Raw genomic sequence first — 25,782 nt, 5'->3', positions numbered from 1 at the left:
GCGGTGCGGGCGCGCGTCTGTCAGTGACAGCGGGAGGGGGAGGAGGCCGGAGATGGTGGCGGCGGTGGCGACGGCTCTTCCGACATGAGGCAGCGGCCGCGGGGCGGACGGCGGCGGGCGCGGCCGCGGCGGCACCTCTAGCTCGGGAGGCGGCCCGGGGCGTGGGCGGGCGGCGGCCCGGGGCGTCGCGGGAGCCCGGCTCTGTGGCAGCGCCCGCACCGCCGCCCGCGGAAGGGCCCGGCCCGCGGCGCCCGCGCTTGGCCGTGCATCGTCGGCCCCGGGCGGCGGCGGCGGCGCGCACGGCGGGGTAAGCAGGCCCCGCTAGACGGGCCGCGCCGACGGGGTGGCCGCCCGCCCGTCCGCCCGGGGGCGCCGCCGACTCGCGGGCCGAGGCGCACCGCCGCCGCGGGCAGGGCCTGCCCGGGGCGCGGGGGCGGGCGCCGGGGGCGCGGGCCGGGGTCGTCCGCCGGGGCCGCTGCGGGTCTGGCCTCGCGTGGCCGCTGAAGCACCGGAGCGCCGCTTTCTGCGGGATGAAGGGCTGCCCGCCGCCGCCGCCCGGTTGTTTATGCGCAGGCGGCTCGCCGCGCCGGGCGCTCAAGGTCTGAACTTCCCTTCGGAGCCGCGGCGGGAGCCGGCGGCGGCCGAGGCAGAACCGACCGCGGGCGGCCGCGCTCGCAGGACCGGGGGCGCTCCAGGTCCGTCCGCAGGGGTCCGGGGGCGCCGCGGAGGTGGGAACGGGGGACGTCGACCGCCTGTATTGGCAGTCTTCGCGAGCATACGGTGCCTCTGGCAGCCGCTTGCCGGAGCCACCTCCTAGCACAGCCACACTCCTCGCAGACACACCGAGTAACTCCGCTTGTCTCCCGGCAGGTACGAGGGAGCGGCCCGAGAGGGCTCAGAGAGCGCGGCAACATGGCTTCCCCTCCCCACCAGCAGCTGCTGCAGCACCACAGCACCGAGGTGAGCTGCGACTCCAGCGGAGACAGCAACAGCGTGAGAGTCAAGATCAACCCCAAGCAGCTGTCCTCCAACAGCCACCCCAAGCACTGCAAGTACAGTATCTCCTCCAGCTGCAGCAGTTCGGGGGACTCCGGGGGCGTTCCCCGGAGAGTGGTCGGCGGAGGCCGCCTGCGCAGGCAGAAGAAGCTGCCGCAGCTGTTCGAGAGGGCCTCCAGCCGCTGGTGGGACCCCAAGTTCGACTCGGTAAACCTGGAGGAGGCCTGCCTGGAGCGCTGCTTCCCGCAGACCCAGCGCCGGTTCCGCTACGCGCTCTTCTACATCGGCTTCGCCTGCCTCCTCTGGAGCATCTATTTTGCTGTGCACATGAGATCCAAGCTGATTGTCATGGTCGCCCCCGCCCTGTGCTTCCTCCTAGTGTGTGGGGGCTTTTTTCTGTTTACCTTTACCAAGCTGTACGCCCGGCATTACGCGTGGACCTCGCTGGCTCTCACCCTGCTGGTGTTCGCCCTGACCCTGGCTGCGCAGTTTCAGGTTTTGACGCCTTTCTCAGGACGCGTTGACAGCTCCAATCAGACTCCCGCAGCCAGGCCCACAGACACTTGCTTATCTCAAGTGGGGAGCTTTTCCATGTGCATCGAAGTGCTCTTTTTGCTTTACACCGTCATGCACTTACCTTTGTACTTGAGCTTATGTTTGGGGGTGGCCTATTCTGTTCTTTTTGAGACCTTTGGCTATCACTTCCGGGACGAAGACTGCTTCCCGTCTCCTGGAGCCGGCGCCCTGCACTGGGAGCTGCTGAGCAGGGCCCTGCTCCACGTCTGCATTCACGCCATCGGGATCCACCTCTTCATCATGTCTCAGGTGAGGTCCAGGAGCACCTTCCTCAAGGTGGGGCAGTCCATTATGCACGGAAAAGACCTGGAAGTAGAAAAAGCCCTTAAAGAGAGGATGATTCATTCTGTGATGCCGAGAATCATTGCTGATGACTTAATGAAACAGGGGGATGAAGAGAGCGAGAATTCTGTCAAGAGGCATGCCACCTCGAGCCCCAAGAGCAGGAAGAAAAAGTCTTCCATACAGAAAGCTCCCATAGCATTCCGCCCCTTTAAGATGCAGCAGATCGAAGAAGTCAGTATCTTATTTGCAGACATCGTGGGCTTCACCAAGATGAGCGCCAACAAGTCCGCTCATGCCCTGGTGGGTCTCCTGAACGATCTGTTTGGTCGCTTTGACCGGCTTTGCGAGGAGACCAAGTGTGAGAAAATCAGCACTCTGGGAGACTGTTACTACTGTGTGGCAGGGTGTCCTGAGCCCCGAGCAGACCATGCCTACTGCTGCATTGAAATGGGCTTGGGCATGATAAAAGCCATCGAGCAGTTCTGCCAGGAGAAGAAAGAAATGGTGAACATGCGTGTCGGGGTGCACACGGGGACTGTTTTGTGTGGCATTTTGGGCATGAGGAGGTTTAAATTCGACGTGTGGTCCAATGATGTGAACTTGGCCAATCTCATGGAGCAGCTGGGAGTGGCCGGCAAAGTTCACATTTCCGAGGCTACTGCAAAATATTTAGATGACCGGTACGAAATGGAAGATGGGAAAGTCATTGAGCGCCTTGGCCAGAGCATGGTTGCTGACCAGTTGAAAGGTATGTGCATTTCTTTGCCTCGTCATCTTCCTCTCTGATCCTGTTTGTATTAAACAACAATGACAGAAGATCTCTTTCCAGCACCAGTGTCTGGAGGCAGCTCAGTTATCTCGGGATACCTTACTGAGGGGGAATCTCAGGATCAGTGTGACTTTTTGTCCAGTGGTCAAATATCTCAGATCTATTCACACTGCAGAAAGGGACACTGGAGTGGTGCTGACCCGTGTGAGACCTTTAGAAGGAAAGAGAACTTTGAAAATGCATGCATAACCAGTCAGCTGTCCACATTTCTGAAATTCTGAGGCCATGTCCCATGAATGTAAGGGTCTCCCAGCGCTTCAGAAGGCAGAATTTTTGAGCACTTAAAGAAATTGCCTTTGTATTTCATTTGGCCACCCTTACGTCCCACCCAAACATTTCTCTATGCCTTTTTACAAAAATGTGAAGAATAAAACCTTTCTCCTCTCTAGGCCACACTTTGCTTATCGTCAACATAGGGGAAGTCAGCCCTGCCCTGCAGGACTCTTGAGGATTAGATGGAATTATATGCCTCCAAGTGCACACTGCCTTTTGCCTGGGTCTCATTTTTAAAAATGTTTGCATTTTCAGCTTTCAACTTTCATTTATGTGGAGATCCTTTATTATCATGGTATTTTTCTTACCACATATGCTGAACACTGAATACATTTTAGAACACTGAACCTAAGCCACCGGGTGATTTGAAAGTGAGAAATGCACCCAGAGGAGTGTTTATATTCCCCTCCCCATGTCCTTGGGTTTAAACTCCTTACTGCTATTCTTGATGTTTTTACTGGGCTGCTGCTTATTTTATTTCCTTATTTTGATATAGGACAAAAGTCTTTGAGGTCTGGGAATTGATGTATATATAAATGGGACCAAATATAAGGATTCTGAGTAATCTGCTACATTTCTCACCCACTCCCCTTAGTCTTTTTAACCGTCCTTATGTTTTAGTAAAATCTTCCAGATTAAGGGGAACATCTACTTTGGAAGTATGTAAAGAAAATAACATTGATTTTTAAAGACCTACATTTATAAAGCTGTATTGTATTTTGTGTGCCCACACACTGCATAATTACATACTTAAAAGCTCCAGGAAAGGGAATCCTCAGAAGGAAAAGTAGTAGATTAAATCAGAGGTGGAGTGGTTGAGTTTTAGGACTTGCATAGGTTGTCGGCCTTGAAATAATCCTATATGCTCAAGTGGCATTTTCTCTCTCTGGCTTGCGATGTGAGTTCCCCACGTTATTTATTTATTTGTTATCTGGCAAGGGTGCTTTATCCTTCTTCTGATTCTTCTTTATTATATTCATTTTGTGAATTGAAGAACTTGTGGATGTAGTAGAAAAATATTTTCACCTGAGAATTGCCTTGACCTAGAGAGCTTTAAATGCAACATTGACAAGGTTGAAACTACACTTCGCAGTTCACTTGAACGATCTGCCCTGACAAGTGACTTTCTGTTTAGGAGGATGGCGTCTGCTTTTGAGCCTGAAGATGTCAGTGAAGTGGGGTGTGGATGTAACCCCTGCTTAATGTTTTGGCATTTTTAGGACTCTGTCCTCAGGGATTATGAGACAGATTCCAGAGAATGGAGCTGAGCGCACTGTTAAATTAAATATGATGGGCCAAAGGACAATGATAGTAGCAATTTTGTAAGTTGTACCTTGTATGGTGTATTACTTGCATTTTAAAAATAAAAAATAAAACTGTATTTAGGAAGTAGGTTTGGAAATCGCCAAGTCACTGAATCTTTGGCAATACCCATTTTTGTTAATTCATTGGTAATTTAATTTTCAATTTATAGGTCAAGGATCTCAAAGACACTGACAAAAAAAAAAGCTAGAGTGGGTTTGTTGATTTTTTTTTAAACCTCAAATAGTGTAAATTTGTTAGATAAACTTTTTCTTTAAATTTGTTTGCAGTGTATAACGGAAAAGTTTTGGTAGTGCATGTAGGGAAAGATAGGTTTAGCTAAACCGATGAACCGCTAGACCCAAGGGCGTCCTGGCTGTTCTGTTCTGCCTTGGACCACAAGGAAAAAAGGTCAGGAGTATTATCTAGAGCTGTTGGTTTTTCCTATCACAGATATAGGATCACAAAGACAGAAAGTGAAACTGTTAGAAAACAGCTACAGGCACCTTCTTTTCCCCTCGTAAATATTAGGAAGACAGAACAAAGATGCTCCGTCACTCCAAATCAACACCAGCAATTATGTCTTTGTAGAAAGGAATATCTTGTAGCTATCACATTATTAGATGCAGAAATTTTAAAAAAGTAAAAGACTTTCCCCTAGCCAGACTTTAGGCTTGTGCAGCAACTGAGGTAAAGACTCCCTGCTGTGCAGTGGGGCAGACCATCACTCACAAGCTACTTTGGTCAACAAAACCTTAGCCTTTTTTTTTTTTTTTCCTTTTCTAATAGGTGGCACTACTGGCCATCTGGGGCCATTCTCCTAACTGACGGTGGGCTGAAGCACTCTTTATGTTTTAGTCTTTGCCAACAGCTGGCCCATGCTGGAAGTCTGGGCTCCCTTTTCCCCACAGCACGGGCCTGTCACCTGACAGCTAAGAACCCTAGCCAAGTGCCAGTTTTGGGTGCAGTGGCATGATCAGGTGCTTCCCTTCCCCTGGTAGCTTGGATAATTTGTCCCCACCTAAGCATGTAATCCTCATCACTGTGGTGCTAACCTGTCACTGACAGCTCGGTCTCCCCTCTTGGAGATTCCCTGTTTACTTGCATTCTTGGGGTGTCTTGTGCATGTGGAAATGCAACCTCTCGGGGAGCAATTGGCAGAGAAACTATGAAGCAGAAAATTTGGCTAGAAAGCTGGGATAAGAGACCACAGATAGCTGCGGAATTGATGCTCAGGCAGCCCTCAGTGACGATTTTTTTCAGGCTCTTTGGGACCAAGTTGCATGGCTTCCAGTATGGAGCACCCAGCTGTTAATTCTGAAGACAAGCTTTTGAGTAGAATTGATGTTTGGCAAAGGAAGTGAAGGATGAGATTCGCTGCATCACTGGTGGAATGAAGGAGGAAGGAAGGTAGTCTTTTCAGGTAAAATGACAAGAAAGGGAAAAATTAAAAAGGAGCAAGTGAGTAAAGAAGTTTCAGGGTTTTTGTCTACTAGCCAGCTTGGTTCAAATAATAACTGTTTGTACCTGCTAGTCAGTGTCGCCCATGTACTTTGCTGTGGAATAATAATCTTGAAAAAAGAAGCAACATTGAATGTTCTGTGTTCGGGCAAGTGGGTGTCCACAAGCCTGTGTGTGCCTAAGCCTGTGTGTGCCTAAATGCTCCTCCCCATGTTGGCTGGTGATTTCAGTGCTGGTGTTTCTGTTGGCATTTGCATCCTGTGAGATTATGCCCATTCCTCATTGGGGTTCTGCAGGTCCACTCTCCTGGTGGAGGGAGGGGGCTGCTGACCACTGGGAGAGCTCAGCACATTGTCTGTTTGGCTCTGGGCATCATTTGTACTTTGCATATGAGACACCTAAAGACCCTTCCCAACAAGAACTTGCCTTACTGCAGAGAGTTATAAAACAGGATGAGAGTTTTTGGTTTTTTTTTCTTTAAAGATGACCGGTAAGGGGATCTCAACCCTTGGCTTGGTGTTGTCAGCACCACGCTCAACCAGTGAGCTAACCGGCCATCCCTATATAGGATCCGAACCCGGGGCCTTGGTGTTCTCAGCACCACACTCTCCCGAGTGAGCCATGGGCCGGCCCTAGGATGAGAGTTTTTGAAACAGGAAGGGAACTGACATGTGAACACTAGACCGGCCAGGCTCAGGGGTCACTGCAGAACAGAAATGAAGGAGCCGGCTTCGTCAGAGGGAGCGTTGGCCTCAGTAGGTGGCTGGGGCTGCCCAGTCTTCTTGATGTCCCTGGGAGCTGTGCCAGCAGAGCCAACCTGTGGCTAAACTTGAGTCAGGTTTGGGGAAGAATACAGTGCTTTATAAAACATGCTTGCTCTTGGAAATCAAGTTTTTGTTGCATTTTCCCCACCATTTGCTAGCATCATACCTGTAAAAAATGCCCAGCATCTTCTCTACGGAGTTGAGGGAAAAGGCTCAGCCAGTCCTTTAGAATAGGCGGGAACATCAAACCCCGCAGAGGCTGATGATGGCAGTGGAGGCAGAGCAGTTGTGGTGGCAGTCCGTAGTGGCAGTTGTAGTGGCAGTTGTGGTGGCAGTTGTGGCAGTAGCATTGACCCAGCAGAAATCTGGGGAACAGGAACAGAGTTGAGAATGGAGTGGAATTCTGGGACTGGAATGATCAGGGATAGCCTTCCCATAAACCAGTAGTTCTCAAACTTTTTGGTCTCAGGACCTCTTTACATTCCTAAAAGTTATCTAGAAGCTAAAGAGTTTTTGTTTATGTCAGTTATCTATTGATACTTACCATATTAGAAATTGAAACAAACTGAGTTTAAAAAATATCTCTTTAATTCACTTCAAAGTAATAATAAACCCATTGTGCCCACTGCATGTGAACATAAATACCATATTTTTATAAAAATAACCATATTTTAAAAAATAACTTTTCAAAAGTAAAAAGAAATTTGGTGAAAAGAGGGGCACCATTTTACATTTTTGCAAATCTCTTTAATATCTACAGCAATCAGAAACTGAACTTTTTTTTTTTGGCAGTTGACTAGTACGGGGATCAAAAACTGAACTATTAAAAAGTTGTGGTAACAAATTTAACCGTTTTTAAACATGTCAGCTGGATTTTCTTAAGTGTCTTGGCATTTAGTCTCTTACAATATAAGGAAGAATGTGTAGAAAATCTGGCTTTATAGAGATATGTAGTCGGAAAATGGAGGAGCATTTTAATAGCCTTTTTAGATAATTGTGGATCGTTTTCTTTGATACTGGACCAACACTCAACAAATGGTGGTTTCTTAAAGGTTAGTTGCAATATGGAACCTGAAATTCTATTATCATTTTTTTTTTTTGGTATGCTGTTATAGTAAACCGCATGGGATTTTTGAATGAATCTTTTACCCAGGTGTGATTTTGTAACATCATGCATTGGTCATATGGAAAATATGGGTTTCTTGAAATATGCACATCAGTAAAGTCTTATAGTGGGACGATGACAACTTCACAGTGGCTGATATAAGTTTTCCAAAATTCTAGTTTTACTTGAAAGTTTAGATTTTGTCATTGGCAGTAAATGCTGTCAGTTGTTTTCCTTGAAGCGACAGGCTCATTTCATCCATTTTCCAGGAATGATCTATCAGTGCTTAAGTCTGAATGACCACAGTTGGTCTGTAGGTCAAGTATGTGACGTTCCATCAGAAGAGCGGCTAGTTTGGCTTGCAGCCTGCACCAGTGTGTGCTGGTGAAGAACACACTGACGACTAGACTGGTTTGGTGCTACCCCTTTGATGCATACTCAGACCCTGGCATTTCTACCCACCGTGGCTTTTGCTTCATCACTGCAAATGCCAACACCGAAAAAGGCAAATCACGACTTAGTGTTATTATGAAAGTAGTTTTGACCTCAGAGATGCCCTGCAAAGGTCTCAGGGTCCCCTCTTTGAGAACCGCTTCCCTAAGCTGTGAGACAGGAAGACTGAGAGTTTTATATACACCCCGCCAACATGCGTTCTCAGGTATATGAAATAACTCAAACTGGAATTAAGACAGACGTTTTGCATTCACTGTACAAGTAGCAAGTGACTTTAGTTCATACATTTACTTTATCTTACACAATCCTTAAAAATCCTTTGCGATTCTGCCACATACGTACTGCTGATGTTCAAAGTTCATGATGAAGACCATCAACTTTGTTTTTCTAGATTTTTTTTGAAGGGTTTACTCTTTGATAGTGTAATTTAGTGGTTAGGTTTATGGGTTTTATTTCTGATACATTTTGATTCACTTCTCAGTTCTCTAATTTCTAAACTGTGGGACCTTGGGCAAACTACTTAGGGACTCTACAATTTATAGGAATGATAGTACCTCTTTCAGAAGGGTGTTGGGAGAATCAAACTAGATCATTCAAGCAAAGCACTTATTAGCATAGAAACTCGATCACAACAACCATTCAGTCAATAATGACTACTCTTCCACTGGGTTAGTCACGTTTTATGTCTCACTAAAGATTGTTTTTTTCCCCCACACTCTGTTTGGTGCACATCTTGTACAATTTGGTACTGAAACTGAGAACACACCAGGGACTGTGATTGTGTCAGTTTCTCAAATTAAAAAGGGCAAGTGTCCAAAATACACAACACTGATAGCTTGCCCTGGTTAAACTGTAGCTGCCAAGTTCGGCAGCTTCTTTACTGGAAACCCTCAGGGGGGCCAGGCAGTAGTGTTCTTGGGCTGCTTCAGGTCTCCAGAGCTTTGAGATGATGTGGCCGTTGATAGGTGAGGAATTATGGGAAAAATCTTTAGTTTTGCAAGTCTGGACCTCTTTTTTTTGAGGAGATGGTGGTGGAGAGAGCTGGCCAGTGCACAGTGCCTGGAGATAATGGCTGAAGTTTGAACAAGAGCAGTTATTCAACTCCACCATATCCTACCATAAACTCAGTTATTTATTCATTAAATATTAAATGAGTTATTACCATTTGCAAGGCCTGGAGTAGGTGTTGTAGATAGAGCCACGGCTCCTGCCCTCTTGGGGACATTTCAAATTTATTGTGGAAGTAGCAAGTGACTTTAGTTCATACATTTACTTTTTCTTACACAGTTCATAAAAATCTTTCAGCATAGAAGGGGAAGTAGACACTAATTAAATAATCACTGAAACAAATATGCGTTAGACTTACTGATCGTATTACAAATAGGGCTGGGAGGTAGGGACTCTTATTATCTCCATTTTATAGGTGACGGGACTGAAGCACAGAGAGGTTAAGTAACTTGTGATGGTCACATAGCCAGAAAGAGCTACTAAGTGGTGGAGCCAGTATTTAAACCCAAAGGACTGTGTTAGAAAACACAGTACCCACCTCATAGAATTGTTGTAAGGATTAAGTGAGAAAATACACATTAAGTATTTAGGAAAGTACATAGTAACTCTCAGTAGAGAATAGATTCACTACTAGCTAGTGTTATTGAAAGTGGGGACAATTTTCTTAGCACCAGCAATGGCTGAACTATACCTTTCTTTAAAGGTATTTAAAAAACTACAACTTTCTTTAATTGTCATGAAATCTTAGGATCATGGGAACCGTGTATGTTTAGAGGTTTTTATTTGCCTGGGTCTTTCCCTTCATATACCAGTTTTCAGACTGACTTGGTTCCTTAACATCCTCCAAAGTTGCCCAATGCCTTTTCTCAAGAATCAGTATAAATGCTTAGATTTAGCTTGTTAGATGCATTTCATTCCATGACAGAATCCTATTTTTGATGTTCAGATTATCCCATCTTGGGGCTGTGGGAGCTCCTTCCAGTTGGCCCCTGAGTCCTTTTCATACAACTCCAGTGTTTCTGATAGCTTTCATCCTCATTTAGCAACATTTTTAACGAGTAGAGAAATTATAGGTATTAAAATCTCATTAATTCAGTTTTTCTGATATGTTTATTCGAAGAGACTGAGTTAAAGTTTATCCTCTCCTTTTTTGAAAAGAAAATTGATAGTATATGCATATTTACATGAAGAATAATGTCATAGAAGAAGTGGATTGTGCATCTTCAAGCTCTTTGGGAGCTTTAATTTGCATCCTTCCCATCAACAGTTACAGAGCAATGCAGTGTTTCTTTCTACAGTATCTTCCCACTAATGCCTGTTGAGGGACAGGTGCCTGTGAATGCAGGTACATAGTGATAAAGAATTATAAAAAGAAAGAAATTCTAAACCAAAATGTAGATTACCTGTTTGCACACTGAGGAGGGTCCCCAGCCCAGCAAGCCCCATCCCCCAGGATAGCTGTGGAAGGTTCCAGAAGGCCCGACTCCAGACATTCCCTTCATAAGCACCTTGCTCAGAACAGTGCCTCCTAGAACGACAGTTCGGCCACTCTTCCTTCCATCTCACATCATGTGTATTTGACTTACTTATTTTGTTTATGATCTGTCTCTACCCCAGTGGAATGTAAGTGTCTTGAGGGCAGGAATTCTCACGTTTTATTTACTGCTGTATTCCTAGCACTGGGAATATAGCCAGGCATATAATACACACTTAGTAATATTTGTCAAATGAATGAGTGAGTGAATATTGTAACTACTCATGCTCCACACGTGAGCACTTTGGTATGTGCAAAACCACACCCCAAACATCTACACAGAGCAGACCAGAAGGTTGAGGAAAGGCCACAACTGCTTTGCCAGGAGTGGTTGAGTGGCTCATTAAAAAGAGGCCACAGTAGGGTCTGGACCTTTTTTTTTTTTGAGGAGGCGGTGGTAAAGAGAGCTGGCCAATGCACAGTGCCTGAGAATGTGAACTAGGCCCATGGTGGCCAGACAGTGGACACATGGGACCGTGGGCTCCGAGGCGCTGCAGTGGGAGGCTGGGACCTGGGGCTGCACAGGCTGGAGGGCAGTAGCCCTGAGGATGGAAAACTCGAGTGCTTATTTAGGGCCCCCAAAATGTAGGATTAAATGGCTTAGTTTAGGCAATTATTTTTAAGCTTTTTAAAATGGTGATTTCAAGAAGTATATTTATTTTTAATAATATCGTAGCTCCTGATAATTCTTATTTGATTATCATTTATGCACATGAAAAACCAGCTTGCCCCCCCCTTTTTTTGGCAAAACACCCGTATAGTCTTTGTGCATAATTTCCAGGATTTTTATGTAATGCTATTAAATTCTGTTCTTTTTTTTTTTCTCTTCCAAAGAAAAATGTACTACTTAAAGAAGCTTTTGAATCATTTAATTTTGTGAAATATTAACTTCATCTTTTAACAATCTAGTTTGGAGAGAGGAAGAAAACCCACGTGCATGTGATTTATTTTCTTGTATATGGATATTAATATACAACGTGTCATTAATGCTATGACATTTTAAGTAAAAGGGCTTATTGCATATTGATTCAGTTAGTTTTACCCTATTAAGTGTTACTATTTAAAGTGTGGTTTATATTGTGTTCTGTAACTTCATAAGTGAGTTCTCTTCCCTATGAGGAAATGCTGCTGCTTCTTATGGTCATTAACATTAATTTTCATTTTGTGAATGAGCTGTCTAAAAACTATGGGGCAGGGAGAGAAAAAGAAAAGCACTTTTATCTCATTTGTAAAAATGAATTTGTTCTAGTAGACTAGCTTTCCATCTTAAGATGTTTTTTCCATTAACAAGTTAAGCTCTTTTGGGCAAATAATTTAATCTCTCTGGTTCTCAGTTTTCTCATATTCGTAAACTGTAGAGTTTGAACTAGATGTGCTTTAAGATTCCATCCATTGTCTAAGAATAGCTGAGATTCTCATACGATTGGGAAATAGTGCTCGTTCTTAATAAGAAGAAGTGGTTTCTCCTTTGTCCGTTTGTTTAAACTATGAACACTCATTTAGACAGATTTAGCACAGGAGAACTCAGATTTACAAAACCACTAAATTGCAGGGTGTGTGTGAGATTCTTAACTTTCTAAAGGATTCTTTACTTCCTTAAATATAAATAAATAGGATTGAGTTCTAGAAGTATAATTGCACATGGTTTTTTAAGATCACATTTGTTGTCTATATCAGGATATCATTAGAGGAACCCATTTGATTTTGAAAGTTTGAGAAACACTTTTGAAATGGCTTAGAGAAAATGTGAATACACTTTTTAAAAATGTGCTTTAATTGCCATTTGAACATTATTTTGGAGAGAGATTGGAAGGTTAGTTGCCAATGAAATGAATTTCACTGTGTTGGCAAGTTTTTCACTAGTAAAACAGAGCAAATAGTGGACTAATAATGTTCTTACTGATGATTCCAATAATAAAGGCCTTGGTTGCTCCTGATAGTGAGTTCCAGAATCTGCTCACCATATATCTGGTGTGCCAGGGAACGCGTTAGTCCTCTAGCAGTCCCCAAATTAATGCACCTGGAAAGTGTCTCCCTTAGATCTTGTAACTAGAAATGAGAGGTTACCATGTTGAAAGGAAACTCTTGGTTTTTATAAAGGATTTATAAAAGGTTTTGAATGGTTTTTTCTTTTTTTTCCCTCTCAGAAGCATTTTTTTTTTTTTTTTAATTAAAATTGCTGGTGCAGAACATTTGATTTGGTGTCTGGATCTCTTGAGTTTTTCTTTTCTGACTCTCCTGAACTTCTCTATATGCACTCCCTTTTTGCTCAGACGATGAACAGATGTTAAAGCTTTTCCTCCTTTGACAGCCTGTGGCCAGGTGGAGAAGGTATTCCAGGCATAGTCCGGAGTCTTTGATTAAATAGCTCCTCCATTTATTCTCTGGCTCACTTACATCTTTCCATTTCTTTAGTGATTTGAACATGGTATTTTTTCCCTCAATGGTTTTCTTATCCTTTCCTAACAAACAGCAAAGAAGCTCACAGAAAGTAATGCAGCATTAGCTGTGATTTGCACAGCTGTTGAAATGAAGTTGAAAGGGCAGAACTCGATTTGGTTCCAAAAGATAGTGTTGTCACTAGGCATGTGTGTCATTTGACCTGATAGAGAATTTCACCTCAGTAATACCCCGGTTGTGACACTGTAGCTTGCATGAGAGGAACTGTTATTCACAGCCTGCCAGAGTCATGTTTGCAAAGGACTAAAGTGGCTTGTTCAGTGTGCAACTAATTGCAGAAGGTTAAAAACTTTTGAAAGTACCATGCAAATAAGCAATTTCAAAGGACTTTTCTTGTCTCTAACACATTTCACAGTGAATTTCTCAGCTGGAACAACTTAATTAACACTGGGTTCCTTCTGGCTCCCCAAAGAAACTGATTACGAACACTTTCAAAGCTGATGATTCTGAGACAGCAACCTTGTCCCTCTGCCATTTGAGGTTCAAATGGAAATATTTGCTTTCATAGCTCTGGTCATGATGTTACTTTATTTAGTAGCTATTAAATTTCCAATTCCATATATTTCCCTGGAGATATTCCAGTTTTTGCAGTAAGGTTTCTATTCTTTCAACAGCATTGCTTATGGTGTGTGGAGCTTTCTTGAACAAGGAATATCAACAAGGTTCTTAGCCTGGATGATAACTTAAAGCTATTCTTTGATTTATTTTTGGTAAAGCTTTTATTGAGATAGAATTCATGTACTATGCAATTTACAAAGTATACAATTCAATTCGATCATCGTCATGATCAATTTTAGAACATTTCCATCACCCTAAAAAGAAACCCTGTACTGTTAAGATAAAAAGTATTTTATTTTAACATAATATTCCTTGATTAAAATTCAGCCATTTTATTTTCACTAGCATTTAGAAGTTTTCCTGAAAGACATGATTAAATGAGATTTAATATTGAATTATAATTTGATGTAAAGGTTCCATCTAATCAGTTTAGTTTAAAAATTTTTTTTAAACAGCTAGCCTCTTTTCTAGGCTTGCTCCAGGTTGACTAAATATTAAATTCTTGGATCCTTTCTCTTTCCCCCATCCAGTTCCTTAATAGAGGGCTTTAGGGTTGAATGTGAAGCCAACTTCATCTGATATGTTGTTAGATATAAATACCATTTATAGTCTTTTTGGATGGTTGAGTTTTGAAGAGCTGAGGATTTTCTGCTTTAGTCAATCAGATGTTTTCCTGTTTTAGGCAGTCTAAGCATTTGGTTTTACATTTCTGAAATGTATAAAACACTTACTTTCATAAAAATGAAATATGCCAGATAAAATTTAGTTTTTTTGAATACTTGGTTGTTTTTACTACTTGTCATTTGGCTTTTACTAATACAGCAATTTCCCTGTAAAAATAGGAATTTTTGCTTAATTAAAATAAACTGAGATTGCTCTGTTTTTCCAGTTCTTATGTTTTAAAAGGTAATTTTTCTGCTTGCTCTCTTGCTGTCAGCTTATGTAGCTGTTAGTATGCTTTCCTGTAACAAATTTGGTCCTGGCTAAAAAACCCACAAATAAGCTTGTTAAACCTGCAGATATAGTTTGATTTCAAGGACTAAAAATTCAGTCTTTGTGCAGTTTTTTTGGTTGTCAGCTATATTCTGAATAAGTGAGGTTGCTAGATACTTGAGTTCAGGATGACTAAGATGATATTACAGTTATTTTTAGTATATTTTTAAAGGGGAGGAGGAGAAAGAAATTTGAATCAAATTTTGTCTCAGTAGATGGAGCATGTTTTCCACCAAAAGTAGATTTCTTTTGCATATGTAGAAATAGAAAATGGGAATTATACATTAGATTCAATAATTTATAATTATTTCATTATAGTTAATAATTCATTTAATAACTATATATATAACTATATATAACTATATATAACTATATATAACTATATATAACTATATATAACTATATATAACTATATATAACTATATATAACTATATATAACTATATATAACTATATATAACTATATATAACTATATATAACTATATATAACTATATATAACTATATATAACTATATATAACTATATATAACTATATAACTATATAACTATATATATATATATATTTGTGTGTGTGTGTGTGTGACTGGCTGGTATGGGGATCCGAAACCTTGACCTTGGTGTTACAATACTGTGCTCTAGCCAACTGAAGTAACCAGCCAACCCTATAACCAGTTATATTGTAAAGCTAAAATGTGAATGTTAAATTAGGGAAGTATTGGTTTTTATTAAAATTCACTAGAATTTTGGGTAAGTATTTTGTAGACTTTCCAAGAAACATCTGGTAAGAATAACTGTATAGAAATTTTGTGTGTTCTCTAACACACTGCCAGGGAAGAGTTGGCCAGGTATTGTCCTCTTTGACTTAAACTGAAGCTGTGTGTGTGGATTTTCATCCCAAGAATCCAGTGACCTGACATTCGGGAGCACTGTAGCTGCATGAGTTTGTCATCGTTTGTTTCGGGAAGGTTTGCCCTTGCTGCAGGGCCTGGTCAGCAGCCTGCCTAGCATGGATTGTCAGCATCTTAATTTTCAAAGTGGTCCATATGTAGTTACTTTAAAATGGTGTGTGGTTTACTTAAAAAATGGCAGTCTGAGCATCTGTTTTCTCTTGGGGAAGCAAGACTTCCAAGCTAAGGGTTTGAGTTAGGATTAAATGAGATGATGCACATACAAGCATCTGGCACTAGGGAGGTGTCTATTGAATGTTGGTTTCCACCCTACTAACCTCTCCCCAAAACCCGTTGTCACCAGTGCTGAAGCCCATGCATCTGATGTGACCCCACAGGCAGTCTGTAAGGAAGGGGGTGCTCTATAAATGCTGAAACCTCACGCCAGACATGTGCTTGTGGTAGGAATCTCAGCAGCTCCCACTTTGCCTTGAAGGAAGGAGTCGGAGGCAGCCTCCCTCATATCCAGTGGAACTTGCTGTTGATCTTGGGTGCTCACTTTGCCCTTCATGAGAGCTTCCTGGAGCCCTGACCTCAGAGGGTCACAGTGTCTAGGGCCACCCCCAGGCTGTGACCCTGAGGTACAGGGGTGCTTGTTGTGACTGTGGTTCAGGGTAGGCACCCAGCAAGTGCTGCTGGATTCAGGCTTTTGCTCATCTGCAAAACACAGACCAGGCTCCATTCTCGGTCCTGGGACACATGGTGATGAAAGCCCCTGCCCCAGGGAACTTGCAATGCAGTAAGAGAGACCGACAGAAAGCAGGTACACAAGAAGCTGGACACAGTGTCCCACAGTGATGTGGCTGTGCAGAAAAATAAAGCAGGGTGAGGACGTAGACGCACATTAGTTATTCTATGTCTGGTGGGCAAAATGTGCACTCACCTCTCAGAATAGATGTTAATGAATGTGATGGCTGATTTCAAACCATGAGTGCAGCACTCTCACGCCTATCTTCCCCTTTTAACAGATTAAAAATGCATTTGCGCCTGTCAGGGGCTCAGTGAAGCCTTTCCCACCATGTGCTGCTCATACAGTGCCCAGACACAGGAGACCGGCGTTTCTTGTAATGGTCTCTGTAATGTTGTCTCAGGTAGGGATTTCTTAGGATTTCTCTTGACCCACTTTGCCTCCCAGCCTAAATGGCAGGACTGATCCTGCCTTTTTTTTAGCTGTTCCTGATTGCTTTTAGAAACTTTCTCTGATGCTGGCCTGCTGAAGTCGGACTTCTTGTGCTCTACCTAGGAATTTTTTGTTTGTTTATTCTTTTTTTTTTTTTTACCTAGGAACTTTTTAAGGGTTCATATTCTGCTACTTCCCCCCCCCCACTAAGATCCTACAGTTTCCTGTTGCTCTGTTGACTTTAAAAAAAAAAATTGAAGCGAAGTTCATATAACATAAAATTACTGATTTTAAAGTGACTAAGTGGCATTTAGTGTATTCACAATGTTGTACAGCCATCACACCTGTCTAGTTCCAAGACATTTCCATCATCCCAAAGTGAAACCCCATACTCGTTAAGCAATTGTTTTACATTCTCACAAACCCCAGCACCCAGCAACCTCTAGTCTGCTTTCTATCTCTAGGATTTACCTCCTTAGGACATTTTATGTAAGTGGAATCGTACAATATATGGCCTTTTATGTCTGGCTTAGCATAATGTTTTCAAGGTTCATCCAGGTTGTAGCATGGATCACTACTTCATTCCTTTTCAAGGCTGCCTGATTTTCCTCTGTACAGATAGACCTCGTTTTTTCATTCATCTGTTGATGGAATTTGGGTTTGTAGAGCTAGTCGGAATCCTGCCGACTATGCTAATTGTTGAGATATTTTACCTGCCTGTAATCCTGCTGACTGGGCCAATTGTAGAGCTAGGGCTGGGTCTGGAGCTCACAGACCCCTCAAGCTTGTTGTCCAGACTGGGTCACAAACCCTTCACTTGCCGGGCTGGGCCCCCAGACCCCTCACACGCCAGGCTGGGTCACCAGACCCCTCACACGCAGGTGTATGAGCTAGGTAACTGGCAAAAAGATCCTTGGAAGCCGTAGGTTGGAGAGCAAGGCCACGTGTGGTGCAGATGCCTGAGGCAGATGACAGCCAAGCTGCAGTGCCACGCATGCACACTACACACACACACACACACACACAAACACACACACACAAAATTTGCTTACAAAGAGTGCACCGGGCGGCACCATCCCCAACCTGACCTAAGGCAAGGAGGCCTGATTAAATTATTCTATTTTCCCAACAGGGTTAGTTACATCATTTGGCTGTTGTGAATAGTGTTGCTATGAACATTTGTGTACAAGTCTTTGAGTACATATTTTTAGTTCTTTTCAGTATGTACTTAGGAGTGGACTTGCTGGGTCTTATTGTAACTCTGTATTTAATATTTTTGGCAAGCTTCTGCCTCTTTTAAAATGAGAAATTTGTAAGGAGGATCCTGTATAAAGTCAAGTCAGGCAGTCGGATATTTCAGAAAACACCCTACAAGTTTAGAGTCAAGCTGATAATAGATAATGCTATGAATTATGCTTTTTTTTTTTGGCACTGTCTGGTACGGGAATCCAAACTCTTGACCTTGGTGTTATAACACCATGCTCTAATCAACTGAGCTAACCAGCCTGTCCTTTCTTTCTTTCTTTATGTTTTTTTTTTTGAATTATGCTATCTTGATCGAAATAATTACTTTGTTCACTATAAATTGGAATAGCGTTGTGATTAGGATAAAATTATAATGTAGATTTAATAGTTTAGAGACTTTTCTTTGATAAGCATTTGAGTTTTGGCTGTTCCCTTCAAACTTGCGTTGGATTTGGCAACTTTGGAATTGTGTGTTAGATAAACAGTCAGTATCTAGGGCAAGTTTTAAAAACAAGTACTATTTAAATACCGAGCAAAGAAAAAAAAATTCCCAAACAACTCTAGGAACTTTCTTGTTCACATAAATTTAAACTGTCTAAATACAGTGTGGTAAAATTAGGTTTCCCCTCTGGTTTCCGTGGGGTTGAGTGAACCCACGGGCCTCCTGTGCCTGCTGGGGACACTCTCTGCCTGTCAGCTGTCCTTAGAGCACAGGGCTGTGGGATACTTTCCATCGCCAGCCATGTTCCCACACCATGTCCTTAATATAGAACGCTTTGAAAGGAAACATTGGCTACCAAAAGAGCCCAACTCCCAAACATGGTCATTGGTTCATAGTTCATTTTCATTTTGTTTTTATGTAGTTATAAGAAGAAATAGTATGTAAACGTGTTTGTGTTCTCAAGCGCCAGTGTTGTTTAGGTTAGAAGAGGAGAAAACTAAGTTTCAAATCAGAAGAAAACCAGTACATCCTTGAGAGCAAAGGAAGAGACAGGGTCCCTCTGTGGCTAAATGGGGGAGGGTCGGCAAGGTCTCCAGCCTTTGTTTGCTGAGACATTGGGGTGGAAATGGCCAGAGGGTGGGAGTGGTGAGCCCCAGTGCTGATCCTGGGCAGATTCCCCACCCGGGAGGTAGCACTGCTCCCCACCTGTGTGTAATGGTCCCCGTGAAAAGGTGCCCTTGTGGGGCAGCTTGGATGGCCCAGGGGCAGCCAGGTTGCATGATGACCCACATGTGACTGCCAAGGCTGTTAGACAGCCTTTGGACCTGAAGGGTCCCAGCAGATTCCATTGGCTGTTTGTTAGAATGTTGTCTGAGCCTGTAGGAAGGTAGGTAAAAATATTCAGGTAGGGCTGGCCAGTTAGCTCAGTTGGTTAGATAATAGCCTTGCCACACCAAGGTCATGGGTTTGGATCCCTGTACCTTTCAGCTGCCAAAAAAAACCCCCAAAACACAAAAAAACCAAAAACAACTCAGGGCAAGTGGGGGCAGCTTCTCCAGGGGACAAAAGGAGCCCATGGTGGACGTCAGGATCCCATCAGGGGAAGACTGTTCTGGAAAGTGCTCTCTAACTCTGCAGTCAGGCTTCACTTGCTTTCTCTTTTAAAGCCGTGTTTGTACATGTTCATCGTTGAGTACGAGGATGAATAAATTGTAGTCCTTGTCTTAGAAACCTCCTGGACTATCCCCATTACTGCTGGTGGGAATGTAGAATGTAGACTGTAGAATGCGGGAACAGTTTGGCAGCTCCTCGAAAGTTTAAACGCAGAGTGACTGTAGGACCCAGCAATTCCACTTCTAGGTACAAAACCAAGAGGAATGAAACCACGTTCATGGAAAACCTTGTATATGAATGTTCGCAGCAGCATTATTCACAACAGCCCCCAAATGGAAACAACCCACATGTCTATCCACTGATGAATGGATAAGCAAAATGCAATATGTTCATATAATAGAATATTATTCAGCCATAAAAAGGAATGAAGCACTGACGCGTACTACAGCATGGATGAACCTTGAAAACATCCTGCTCAGTGAAAGAAGCCAGATGCAAAAGGCTACATACATATTGTATGATTCCACTAAAATAAAATGTCCAGAACAGGCAAATCCACAGAGACAGGAAATAGATTAGTGATTGCCAGGGGCTGGAGAAACTGAGGGGAAATAGGGAGTGACAGCTGATGGGTACAGGGTTTCTTTTGGGGTGATGAAAATGTTCTGAAATTGGTTATGGTGATGGTTGCACAACTCTGTGAACATACTAAAAACCATTGAATTGTATACTTTAAATGAGTGAATTGCATGGTATGTGAATTATACCTCAATGAAGATGTTATAAAAACTAAAGCCTACCAGACTAACATTAACAATGAAATAGAATATATTGTAGTTACAAGGCGATTGTAGATTAGAAAGATAAGATTGGAAGTAGAGATTTTGTGATTTTGGAGCAGAGTGGGATGAGGTGCACGGTGCTGTTGCATCCTCTTGAGTGGCACAGAGGTCCTTGGGGGAACACCAAAGTTCAGGGATCAGAGGCACAATTTTGGACATTCAGAATCTTCATCTCTGTCAGTGTTTAGAGTTGTGCAAATTTAGGAAGACTGATTCATGCTAACCATGAGACTGATACATAAACCAGGTGCCATTGTATTAGATTGCTTTGGGGAACATGGTATACTTTTCCAGGGGCTAGAATATTCATATCTAATGCCCAGGGCACTTCCTCCATGATACCAAGATATCTGGGAAGCCTAATTAGCAGTAACAAGATTGTGCGAGGAGTGTAGTATTTGAGCAAAGGGTCTTGAGGAAATCATAGTTGGCGCATCTCCTCAGGGACTGAGGACTTATGCCCACCAGATCAAGTGTCTCCCGGCACTGCGGAGAGTAAACACCACCAAGCTCTTCCCTGTCACTGTCCTTAAAGAAGAGAAGATATTGTGAAACAAACAAATCTGCATACTAAACAAAACCTCACCATAACAAAGAAAAATCCCCCCACTTCATAAGGGATGAAAATATATGTGGAAATACTTACAAATAAAGTCAAAATGGTTTCAAATTAATCATGTCCAGGTAAAGGCTATACATTGGTGGAACGTGAGGCACAGACAGAATTAGAATAAGGCTGATCAGGCAAACTCTCAGGAATTGGAAGGAGGGGAAATTCATCAGGGGCAAATAAGGAAGCATTGAGAGGACCCCTTCAGGAATGGTCACACAGATTATGGTAAATCGATCTTGTATTAATGTTATATGGACAGACAGTCATCTAGGGTTAGAGAAAGAACCGGGAGAATATCTCAATGTGGAATCAACGTGGCTATGGTGAGGAGGTGGTAGGCAGCGATATCCATCTCAGAGGTACAGAATAGTAAAAATAAGGATGAGTCTCCAAGTTTGGTTAGTAGCCCCTAAGGGAGAGATTTGGGTAGAGCAGTCAGGAGATCAGGCAGATTACAGAGAGCAGGATGAGGAGGAAAAGCAACAGTGGTTATTAAAATTCATTTGAGAAAGGCAGGGCAAGTGCAGGGTGGGATAGCGTGGCCTTGAGCGTGTTTGTCCTGGTGCTCCACTTTTATGAACCGACACCTTCAGTGAGCTGCTGCGTGTGGACATGGAATAATCACCTTCTCAGAGCTCTTGCAGCCTACCTGGTTGGGTCTTGAGTCTTAGATTTCCCTCTCTCACTTCCTGGCCACATTTGTAAACACGGCTGATCACCAGAATCTAACAGATTAAAAACACCTCGATGGTATGCAGAATTATTGCTCACTTATTTTTGATGGGCTCTTTTTGGATACTAATTTCTCTTCACATTCATGATCCTTCTGGGTCTGTGTCATCTGCACATGTCATCTGAGATGTGCGTGACCTTTTTCATTAAAATCCTGGGCAACTTGTGGACTCCCAACCTGGAGGGCTTCACTGCAGGTTGTCATGTGTCACATTTGACAGGCTCTCTGACCTCAGGGCTTAAGGTCTCATTCCCTCAGCCACTCGCTCCTTGTCTTGTAGCACACAGGATGCAGCTGATTCTGCACACAGTTTCTGTTGATCCTTGTGGAAAGCACTAGAGGGGCAATTTCTCTTCCTCTCTTTCTTTTGTGTCACGTCTTCTGTCTTGATAGGTTTGGCTTTCATTCCAACTTCGGGTCAGAATCTGGAGGCACCTGCTGCTGTTCCCCTCCTCCTTCATCTTTTCTTGTTGCATTTTTACCCTCCCCACTCCCAGTGGCAACCCTGTACCCCTGGCAGTCCCAGCGCAGCAATCATCAGAGTACACTTCCCTGCACTGCAGGACTATGTATAGCACACTTCTTCAGGCTGCTCACAGAGTCTTTTTAACTTTTTAGGGTACAGTAAGTACTCCGTGCATTTAAAAAAAAAATGTTTGGAATAGATGAAAGGATGTCAGGACATCACCATAGCACTGGCACCCGCTGGTCATCCCTGGACGTTGACAAGTGGAAGGACTGCATGGCTTGTCCCCAGGCAAGTGCTTTTCATGCTTGAGTCTGCATCACCATCGTCTGATCCAAAACAGGGCTGTCTCGGCCCCACCTCAGAGGGTCTGATCCTGCGAGATGTGAAAGGATGTCTCCTTCTTGGACAGAGTCCTGTTTGCTTCCGTGTGACTGAGTTAGGGTTGGAATCCCACATGGAATACTCATCTGCTGATTCACTGCGGGAGCTCGTGGCCAACTCCTGCTGCAAGTGGGTTCCTCCTGCCCTGACCACGAATTGCTTTCTCTGCCTGTCCTTGGCTGGTGTTGCTCCCATATGTATGCATTTAACACACATTTGCTGAGTGCCTGCTGGGTGCTAGGAATCTTGTACCTTCTCTTTTGACTCCAGGAGCCAGACAGCCTTTGGGCATTACCAGCAGATTGTCACCACTTGGCGCCAGTTCGCACCTAATGAACCAGTTGGCAAATGGACAAACATCTAAAGATTTTTAAAAATGTGTGTTTTATTTGGCTACAGCTAAACCGGTTTGAAAGCTGAGAGTAGGCGTGAGTATTGTAAAGATCTGAGTTCAGTGGCTACTTAGGTCAAAGGAGCATCCTTGGTGGGGTCCTGCAAACTGTACGTGTCTTTGTCTGGCTGTGTTTGGAACACGATGACTACTAACCCATGACAACACTTATGTTTTTTAAAAAACGGCTTTATTGAGATATAATTAACATACCTACCATACAGTCCATCAGTTTAAAAGTACAATTCACTCAGCTTTGCGTCCATCATCTCAATTTTAGAACATTTCCATCACTCCAAAAAGAAACACCGCACCAGTTAGCTGTCACTTGCCCCTCCCCACAAGACCCCCCAGCCCCTGGCAACCACTAATCTACTTTCTGTCTCTGTATTTTGTTTATCTGTTTTGATTACCCATTCATCAGTTGATGGACATTTGAGTTGTTTCTGCTTTTTGACTGTTAGGAATAATGCTTCTATAAGCATTAGTGTACAAGTTTTTGTGTGGACATATGTTTTTATTTCTCTTAGGTATGTATCTAGGAGTGGAATTGCTGGCTTATATGGTATTTCCATGTTTAATTTCTTGAGGAACTTTCAGGTTGCTTTCCAAAGGGGCTGTACCATTTTATATTCCCACCAGCCATGTATGATGGTTCCATTTTTCTCCGTATCTTCACCAACACTTGTTATTATCTGTCTTTTTGATGATAGTCATACCAGTGGGAAGACATTTACTTTTGTATCAAACACAAATAGCAAACTTATGTATTGGTGATTTCTCTCCAGATTTTAAGCTTTAACAAAATAAGCACTTTATATAGATTAGTATGCTTTTGGCTGTGAGGGAATGAAGACCTAACAAAAATTAGCTAAACATTAAAAAAAAAGAAATTTATTATCTCATCCCACAAGAAGTATGGCAGTTCCAGGATTGATTGATTCAGAGGTTTGATCGCATTTTCAAGGACCCAGGGACTTTCTGTCTTTATTCTCTGCCACCTTTGCCATGTGGGAGATGTCTTCCCTCATGGCACAAGGTGGCTGCAGCCATTCCAGGTGACACAATGACATCCAGTAAAGAAGAGAGCCTTTTCCTCCAATGTAAGTCTTATTTTATTAGCAGATGTTCCCAAGCTCCCTTTAGCTGGGGTTGGGCATGTGCCCTGCCCTCACCTGTCAGTGGGAAAAGGAGTGGAGTCCATTGACCTGGACTTACCCTATTCTATCTACTGGGGCTGGGTGTGTGTGTGTGTGTCCTTTCTGAGCCAGTGGGAAGGTGTGTGTGTGACTGAGAGAGATCCCCCAAACAGAAGCAGGCTTCTGTTAGTGAGGAAAGGGGGCATGAAAAAAGAAAATGGTTCTTAGGGATGCAAAGCATGAGTGGCTGTGACTTTAGTTAAAACATGCAGTGTTTTTAAAACTAAAATTTAGGTGCTTGTTCTAGGAGAAACCTGTGACATTGGACCCTCAACCAACTCAGCTTTTTCATGTGTCCCCCCCCAGTTCTCCACTTCCCCCAACCTCATGCAGATGATGTGCCTGGAACTCACATCCCCACCCACGAAGGCCAAGGGTAGTCCTCCCTGAATCCCTTGACCTGACGCCCTTCCCCCTGTGTGACGTGGCCTCCCCTCCCTGTGCTCTCTAGGCCCCTCTTTCAGCCCTTACCCAAACCACCTCTGTACTCTCAGTGCCCTTGCACCCCCCAGCCCCCCGTGGTGGCTACCTGCATGGGCTGTGATGGTGAGCGTGTGGGTGGGAGTGAATGAAAGCAGAGATTTAGGCTTGATGTGGTGGCAGGTAAAGTACTCCTGCAGGTTTCTGAGCAGGGCTATGAATGTCAAGATGGATGTGGTTTTATCACGTTGCAGAGATTTATTCCTTTAATAGGCACCTGTTAAGTGGCTTAGGTGTCACTGATGTGTCTTTTTTTTGACTTTTAAGGTGATCGCAACCCTCAGCACGGTGTGGTCCGCACCACGCTCAGCCAGTGAGTGCACCGGCCATCCATATATAGCATCCGAACCTGTGGCCTTGGCGCTACCAACGCCACACTCCCCCGATTGAGCCACAGGGCCAGCCCGATGTGTCTTTAAAAAAAAAAAAAAAAATCTTATAACAAACATATTTCTTAAACTTTTGTCTGGAGCCTTGAAAAGTGTTAGTTGTTCTGCAAGAATGATGAAGTGTCTAGTGTGTGGATGGCTCTCCTGGAATTAGGAGCCACTCCTGGTTCTCAGGAGGCGACAGAAGGAGGTGGCTTTGTGGTCTGGTGTGAGCAGCATACAACTTTTTCTTTAATATTAAGTGGACTTCTCAGGTGCTCTATAATTATTAGTTCTAATTTGTACTGCATGAGAGAAGATACATGTGAGGTGCCAGCAGTTCAGGGAACATACGTGTGCCCTGAGATCATTTTCTCCTCCTGCCTCCCTGGTCCCCAGCCGGGTTACGCCATTGACATACATTAGCACGCCTTTCTTCCTTTTTCATAAAGCACAGCCCTATAAATATTTCTCAGTTTAAAAATAATGTTTTCCCTACCGTGAGTCAAGGTTCAGTTCTCGTCTCTCTAATTTTAGTTTCTTGTTTTTATGAACTTGGAAATGTTTTTCCTTAACCAGAAGACACACACAAAAAAACACACATGGAGATGAAGGAAACTTCTTGCTCCATTTCCCCATAATATGGGCATTTCCACGTGAGATTTTCTTTTTAGTTGAGCAGGTAATAGAAACCCAAAATTGTGAATTAAGGCAGGAGTTTAGAAAAGACGCAAGGGGGAAAAGTGCTCTCTTCTGGCCATTTGTTGCCTTGTGGAATGTTTTTGGAGTGTAAAATTGGTGTGTAAACATGCCAGAAAAGTTTATGTTAGAGGCCTACCAAA

General features: G+C 43.4%; 1 protein-coding gene across 3 annotated transcripts in view; it reads left to right on the top strand.

Moving 5' to 3' along the window:
* Positions 1–249: 249 nt before the first annotated feature.
* ADCY9 (adenylate cyclase 9) overlaps positions 250–25,782 on the top strand; it is a 125,862-nt gene continuing 100,329 nt past the window's right edge. For 2 of the 3 annotated variants that reach the window (XM_063098754.1, XM_063098752.1), the window contains exons 1-2: positions 448–695; positions 871–2,605. In XM_063098754.1, coding sequence (XP_062954824.1) covers positions 913–2,605 — 1,693 coding nt within the window. In that variant the 5' untranslated portion in view covers positions 448–695; positions 871–912. Of the gene's footprint in view, positions 308–447; positions 696–870; positions 2,606–25,782 lie in introns of those variants that run through there. The other variant, XM_063098753.1, reaches the window with a different exon arrangement.

Source organism: Cynocephalus volans, chromosome 6 (assembly GCF_027409185.1).
Source record: "Cynocephalus volans isolate mCynVol1 chromosome 6, mCynVol1.pri, whole genome shotgun sequence".
Classification (NCBI taxonomy): Eukaryota; Metazoa; Chordata; class Mammalia; order Dermoptera; family Cynocephalidae; genus Cynocephalus; species Cynocephalus volans.
This window is presented reverse-complemented; position numbering and strand designations above follow the sequence as displayed.